General features: G+C 41.5%; 1 protein-coding gene across 1 annotated transcript; it reads right to left on the bottom strand.

The window, feature by feature from the left end:
• Positions 1-3,924: 3,924 nt before the first annotated feature.
• LOC116252913 (geranylgeranyl diphosphate reductase, chloroplastic) lies at positions 3,925-6,790 on the bottom strand. The gene is made up of 2 exons (XM_031627533.2): positions 5,735-6,790; positions 3,925-4,676 (listed from the first exon to the last, which is right to left on the bottom strand). The coding sequence occupies exons 1-2, from the start codon at positions 6,737-6,739 to the stop codon at positions 4,146-4,148; spliced, it is 1,536 nt and encodes a 511-aa protein (XP_031483393.1). The 5' UTR covers positions 6,740-6,790; the 3' UTR covers positions 3,925-4,145.
• Positions 6,791-7,782: the final 992 nt, after the last annotated feature.

Here is a 7,782-nt window from a genome sequence, read left to right as displayed (position 1 = left end):
GTCATTGATGAATTATATGTCTTGTGTCAGATGTGTTAGCATCTCTAATATTGCTTGTAATTTTGTTGTTGGTAATTGTGCCTAGCTAATGTTACTCAGATATCGGTATAAAATATTGTTGGCACTTTTGTGTTGTTTGTCTATAATATTTCTACACTAGGATATTTTTTGTCATTGAAAAATATAGTAAATTCTATTAGTGTGTAACATATGTTCATTTTTGCTGCTAAAATTTGCATTTCCAATAATTCAATAATCATCTAATAGTGCATGTGTGGGCTACAAAGAACATTTGATCACTTATGTGGTCCACTGGTAGCATTTGGAACTAATATGTTTCAAAAGGATTGCTTCAAGACCATGTACTTTGACGAGATTTTATATAGAACAATATTTTTCATGGATTTCCACAAATTAAATTTATTTTGTAAATATTAAAAATGAAATATAGCAAGTTCTAGCTCAAAAATTTTGAACTGAAAAACACTAGAGAATGCACGTTGCATCACTATAATGAAATGTCATTGAGCAAAAATGATTGGTAGAACATAATATGATCATATGAACTGCATATAGAAAGTTCCAGAAGCTAAAGTGGAGGATTTGGTGAAGCTTATGCAGGGGACACTATTGGTGACATTATGGTTTTGTTAAAGAAAGAATTTGGGGTAGAATGTTGCGAAATATCCTCAAGGAAATTAACCGATAGGGAATTCTGCTCCTTCATGCTGTTCCTTTTCTACAATTGCTTATTCAATTATATTTCTAGAGGGAAAATATATTATTCTTTTTCTATCATTGCTTACCTGTTTATTTTTCTAAAGGGAAAATGCATGAGCAATATATCCAAATCCTTGAAGACCTTGACATAATGTACAATTATGCCTATGGTGCAGTTACATTGGTCATCTCTACAACCAAGGCACAATCCTATACAAGTGCAGGCAGTTTTTGGTGAATTATTTAGGTAAATAAAGATTTGTCTTTTCTCTGTTTTTAATTTGTGTTGCTTGATTAAGCTGTTGATGTGTATGATGAAGATTTTGGATGTACAAACACATCTCTTATGTTTCTCAAAATTAGATGTCTTTCATTAATACACACATAAAGCTTATTGGCAGAAATTAGGAGAACTTTTACTAAAGCATGCTGTGGAAAAACAAATTTTTTAAGCATTGGGAGTGAACCGATTCCACCCACCGGTTTCTTTCGTTATCGCGACTGCCTCCCTTTCTGGGCATTGGCACTGGTGAAAGAAGAAGCAAAACCTCTTTGACTCAAAAAACACTCGCAAAGCGAAGCTTCAGGGACAACTTTGACTTTCAGGACATCAAGGTTTTATGGACAATTTCTTGAAAGAAAAGGACTTGAAAGGAAAGGTGATGGACATGACTAATTTTTTGAAAGGTGATGATTTTCTTTAAAGGTCAGGACTAACCTTATCAAAAAGGTCAAGACTCATTTGTATGCCCATTTGTATGCCATCAGTACTAAAGTACTGATGACCTTTTTGGTATGGTTAGTACTGACTTTTCCATAATGAGTCATGACCTTTCAAGAAGTTTGGTATGGTTAATGACATTCAAATGTTGGTCAAGTGAGTACTAATGGCATATAATTGTTGGTCAAGTGAGTACTAATGACATACAATTGCAATGAGTCCTAACCTTTCAACAGAGTCTTGACCTTTTTTGGTATGGTGAGTACTAATGACATTTTTTTTTGTATAGTGAGTACTAATGGCATTGAATGACAATTAATCTTCACCTTTCAAAAAATTAGTCCCGACCTTTCCAGAAAATCCTGACCTTTCCATAACATTCAGGAAATCGTCAAAAGTGCTTCCATTGGTCTGAAATTCATGCCATTCAATTCAAAGTTGCGAGTGCTTTGTGCATCTTTAGGCAAAGCCAATGAGGTACATTCATGGCCTTTGGTATTGCTAAATAAGCAAGGCTGGTGCAGAAGTTGATCTTTTTTTTTTTAATGTTTGTCACTCTTAATTAGTATAGTAGGTTCTGAAGCACTATTAACTACTAGATGTGGAAGATGGAAAGAAATTGAGCAAGTGCAAAAAAATAAATAAATAAATAAATCAAAGAGGAACCCTTTTTTTGGTATGCATGAATATTATGGAGTAGCGTTACAATTTGACATTTGCTAAGGTAGATGAGGTTTGGTCAACCAATTTTTGAACTAGTCTAGTAGCCAATCATGATTAAGAAGAGTGGGTGGGCACTGTGCAATGGCGTGAGAAAATAGGTATACCATACAAATTGAAAATTAATTCGTAAATCCTTAGCTACTCCAAGAAAGGAAGAAGGTTTCCATGTAAGTAGAGGGGTGACAACGAAGTAATGCTATGTTCTCCTCTAGCACTGAAAAGAGTAAAACTATATTCTCCTTATTCAACACTGAAATGAATAAAGCTACATTCTCTTCCTGCAAAAGGAAAATCTACAATTGTTAGACTTGAAGCTTGAAGTCTTAATGCTATGTTGATTGAGTCCCTACCTCCATGACAAGATATACCAGCTAGCAGATAAACCATTTCAGCAACCAGAATTGAGTAGGTAAATGAGCTGCATCTTAAACCACCACTGCCACTATTGAGACACTAAGATCTGAACTAAATTTCAGGTATGTATTTGCATAGTCTGTTGGTTTCTTACCTTCTAAACTTTGTCAATCCTTATGTAAATATTGTATCAAATAGTAGAGGACGTTTGAGAGCAAAAAAGTGTGGAATGGAGACTTCAGGTTGTATGGAGTGTGAAAAGGATGGCCATTCTATTTTTATGAAAAACCATCCATCATTCTAAATTGGGAAACATGTGAAATTTCTTAGAAAAAGTTAACCTTTATTTGTTATCTTTGTGTATGGGAAGGTGAACATTTATTCATTCTTATTGAAAGAGACCATCGTTCTAAATTGGAAACAGGTGAAACTTCTTAGAAAAAGTTGACCTTTATTTATTATCTTTGTGTATGGGCAGGTGAATGCTTAGTATTTACGAATCATAATGTTCAAATTCATAGTAGCAACTCCTCCCGTCTCCCCACCCCAACCAAAAAAAAAAGAAAAAGGTTATGAATCAAAAGCAAGTTTTTTATCCAAACAATGTATGCAATGGGTTAGTCCATTGAACCACATCAAATTTTGGACCACACAAATTTTATTTGCAGCCCATAGTTGGTATCTTGCCAATGGCTTCTCCATTGTCACTAAGAGGCAACATGTGAGGGAAGCTTGTCACTAGCACATCACATGTGGCAATTGGCATGTCTCGTGTGTTATCACAGTGTTGGGTGGTTGGTAGCAAATTTATCGGATTCATCAGCAATTCTACAGTTGTTAGCAAGTGTAATCTTCCAAAAGAAACAAGTGGCCGACAATTGGCTCATGCAAGTGCTGCCTGCTTGGGGGACAACAGACTAGGAAGGAAAATTGGAGAACACTTGGGGCAAAGCATGTCCTATTTCAAATACCGGTCATCTCATTAATATAATTTAGTAAGATCAAAGAAATTGATCTTTTGAGTATTACGAGATTATAGCATGAATATCAAACAGAGGACATATACAAAGTTTTCAAACATTCATTTCCACAAGGTACCGAGTAATGTCTAACGCAAAGGCCTGAGTAATGTCTAACGCAAAGGCCTCTGCATTTCAGGCATATCGGCCGGCTGAAGCGAATGGGTGAGTCCAGAAATTAAAAGTGGCCTTCATGCACTTGTAGACAGACAACCCACAATCAAATCTGTTTGTGTATATGGGCAGGTGAACGTTTACTCATTCTTGTTCTTTTAGGGTGTTCTTTTAGAGTTAGTGAACGCCCCATAAATTGGATGTAAATAAGATCGTTTTAGAGATAGATAAGATCCTTAGCGTAAACCAAAACATGCATGACAGTCTCCCGAATACGCGAAATGCTCTCTCTTGACAGTAGTGCACATTAAAATAATGCAACCCTTGGCGGCTGATGGCCCAAATGCTGCAACAGAAAGGAAGCATGGAACACCAAACACTGAAGACCGATCAGACCAACTCAGAGAAAAGATCCAAGTTATTGCGTCCTGAAAACTTCCCGTACAAAACGCCCCAACCACGATGTGGACTCCACGAGTACAGGTCCATCCTCCTCAATCCCTCAACTTGACCATCTCCTTCCCCAGGGCGTTGGCTCTCACCAGGCTGCCGATGGTGTTGAAGGCCAGCTTGAGGTCGTCAAGGGGGTTGCCCGGCACCACCGTCTTGTAGAGATAGCTGTCGAATGTCATCTTCTGCACGTACTCGTCCGCGCACATCTCCACGAACGCCTCCCTTGCGGGGTTCGACCGGTAGAACACTTTCTGCAGGATGTCCAGCACCTTGTAGGTGGGCCAGTAGGTCCGGTCCCACTTCTCCAGGTACTTCCGGAGGTCTCCCTCGTCAATCATCCGCCGGCCGTTCATCGACCCCTCGACGATCGCCTCGGCGCACATCCGGCCGGATTTAGCCGCGAAATAGATGCCCTCACCGGAGCACTTGGTCACATATCCCGCGGCGTCGCCGACAAGCGCGACCCGGTCCTTAACCCGCCTCGGCCTTGGGTGCTCCGGGATCGGATGCGCCTCCACCCGGATGATCTTTCCCCCTTCGATCTTGTCCTTGGCCCTGTGGCGGGTTGCCAACTGCAACACAACACAACGTAAGGGAAGAACAATAAGAAGACAATGAACCAAAAGTGAACAAGGGTCGACCAGAGCAACTATCTATGGAAAAGAAACGTTACGGTGAAAGGTTCCCTTCCCCCTCTCTTCTCGCGGGAAGAATTTCAAGACACAAAGAATCTTAGATACATCAGTATGTGGATTCGCTAAACTGAGAGCAATCGAACTCTGTAGCATAACCATGGAAGTATCCGACAAAAATTGGGAAACTTGAAAAAAGAGAGGGCACCAATTTCAATAAGCAGCGAAAGGAAACATTAACGCTAGTTGGAGGGAAAGAGGGAAAGGGAGGAAAAGAAAGGGAAGAGACTGCTTCATCACTTTCATTGTTCAACCTCACCCTTTCCTTTCAAACCCAAACACAGAGCCTAATAAACCTGTCGGGATGACACGAACGGAACACTATATTTTCACCTTAAAGAAATCAGAATTCAGAAGCACGCCCAATATAACCTTAAAAAAATCAGAATTCAGAAGCACGCGCAAATTGAAGAAGATGGAACTTTCAAGGAAAAGAAAAAAGACGTCATAAATTTGCTAGGTGTCTCTGGGGAGAAGAAAAGATAGAAAAAAAATAAAAAAGAAAGAAGAAAAGAAAACAAGTGGGAAAAGAATCGACCAGAGGAACAGAAAATTCAAATTTCAGCGAACAAAAAATTCCGCAATTAAAATTAGGGCGTTTCGAGAGAGGGATCAAATGGTATAGTTCATTAATTGATGGTAGGCTGCAACTCGCCTGTATGAAGCTGGAATCGCCGGTCACGGCGTTCACTTATTAAAATAAAATATCCTTTATATGTGGGTGGGAACAGGGAAGAGGTCAGATTAAATTTATAATGACTTATGCTGCCCTACGACTGCAAAACCAACCTGGAGCTACCGACAACAGGCGGAAGAAAAAGGAAAATTGGAAAATTCGAGTCTAATCCAAACAGACAGTAACCACAGGAAAGAGAAAAGTCTAATCAGGCAGAAAGCATGCGGTGGAGAAGAACTCTGCTTGTGCTGAGTGTTCCTACCTGGAACTTTTTGATGTCCTTCTTGTTTATGACGGTGCCGGTGCCGACGGCGACGTGGTCGCACTTTGGGAAAACCCAGCCATAGAAGTCCGGTGAGACATCATCACCGACGTACATCTCAGCAAGGTTCTCGTAGTATGTCATCTTTTCGTCGGGGATCCTGATCCTCTCCTGGAAGGCAATCGCGTAATCATAATCGCCGGCACCGATGGCCTTCGCAACCCTACTGTTCGCCCCGTCTGCTCCAATCACAGCGTCCACCTCCAGGGAGCGTTTCGTCCCGACGCCCTCCGTCCCGTCGTAATGGTTGTAGTGGACGATATACGGAGCATCACCAAATTCCGGCTGTTCGAGCTCAAGAAATAACCCGTTGATGACCGTAGCCCCTTTCTGGGCCGCGCGGCCGCGAAGGAACGCGTCGAGGATCTCTCTCCGGACCATCCCAATGTATTCGTGGGGCTTCAGCGTCCGGCCAATGTCGACGGCAACGTTTGAGGGCGAGATCATCTTCATTTTCGTCACCCGGCGGTCGATTATGTCAAGGGGAAGATCAAACTCGCTGATCATGCACAGGGGAATCGCTCCCCCGCAGGGCTTCGAGTTGTCGAGCTTTCGCTCGATCAGGAACGTCTCCACGCCGCTCTTCGCTAGGGTTTCAGCAGCGGAACCCCCGGCAGGGCCACCACCGATCACAGCCACCCGGAGGCTTCGTCCTTGCAGGGGCTTGCCGGAGGCGTAGACGAGAACCGGAGTAGCAGCCTTCCCCCGACTGGTAGAAAGACTGGAGCTCTGCGAACTCCCGGACCTCGTGGAGTTCCATCTCAGGCCGGCGAAGGAGGGAAAGGGTAGACGGACGGAAATCCTCCGGCAGGCTGGAGATGTGAAATGTGGGTGGATTCCGGTAGCTGTAGCCGACATTTTGCTCCTTGGCCTGAGGCTTCGTAGCGACTGCCGACTGATAGCACCTTGGTCTTTGGTTCTGTGGCCGGATATTTCTAGGTGCATCCCTGGCCGAAGGGAAAAGGGTTGGGGAGATCAGATAAGAGCGTGAGGACCATTGGAATGCTTTGATGAACGGATGGAGAGGGTCGTGGAGGATAACGAGTCAGATTCTCAGCCTCTAGTTGGGGTTCCAACTTGAAAGGAAAAATAGTCATTCCGAGTCCCATTTCTATAGTTATTTCCAAATTCATCCTTGGGTTGGTTAATGATAAAACGGTGTCCCTTGTTGCTATATCGAATTAAATTAAAAATTTGGAGCAGATTGCATGTTCGACTGCAACCGATGTTATCAAAATTGGTATTTCAATGGAATCGGAAAGCCAAATGGTTCCGATAGAATAGGTGCATTGAATCAAACGAAATCAGAATTGTTTGTCGATGGGATTCATAAATGTGTTTAATTTTTAAAAATTAAAGCATCAAAGCCTTTAAAAAACATAAAAATTAAAAATAATATTGAAGCATAAAATGTAGAGAAAAACCATAAATAAAATAATATGGCAGCACTGACAAAGAAATAGGGTGGTAGTGATGTGTGATAGATGGAGATTCCACGTCATTTGGATGAGCTTTCTAAGTTTCTAACTTAGAATCGTCTGAAGTCGAGAAGCAAAAAAAAAAAAAAAGAGTCTCAACATTGAAAAATCTGCGCTTTTTTAATTTTGTACGAAATTGATGGGACTCGCTCTTAAAATAAACCTCTTGTTCTCGAAGCACGCGCTGCTGTAATAACGTCTCCTCCTTTGTGCTGACAAAACTTGTATTTACATGAAAAAACCAAAGCAATTGAAAATGATGGGGGCTTCGAATAGGCTTTTGGATCGTATTGGAAGAGACCCGATTCCATTTGAATCGCTCGAATACGGATTCACATGGGAGCGCGTGTTGGATGTCATTGTGGCCACTCACTACGTGTGGGTGGAAAAAGCTTCCATGATGCATCACTATCACGCCCGTGCCCATTTAGTTTGCTAATCTTGAAAACCTAAACATACAATTTGTTGATAAGCATGAAAAAGGCACCTTCATCATCGTGTAAAACCGTT

The sequence above is a fragment of the Nymphaea colorata genome, chromosome 4, assembly GCF_008831285.2.
Source record: "Nymphaea colorata isolate Beijing-Zhang1983 chromosome 4, ASM883128v2, whole genome shotgun sequence".
NCBI classification, from domain to species: domain Eukaryota; kingdom Viridiplantae; phylum Streptophyta; class Magnoliopsida; order Nymphaeales; family Nymphaeaceae; genus Nymphaea; species Nymphaea colorata.
The sequence above is the reverse complement of the archived record's forward strand: the minus strand, read 5'-3'. Positions and strand labels throughout refer to the sequence as shown.

What these genes read in the sequence shown, in the direction of transcription:
- LOC116252913 (XM_031627533.2), bottom strand. Translation starts at nt 6,739, where the DNA reads ATGCACCTAGAAATATCCGGCCACAGAACCAAAGACCAAGGTGCTATC. An exon ending in AGGACATCAAAAAGTTCCAG is followed by an intron (nt 4,677 to 5,734) that starts GTAGGAACACTC and finishes GTTGTGTTGCAG; the next exon opens with TTGGCAACCCGCCACAGGGC.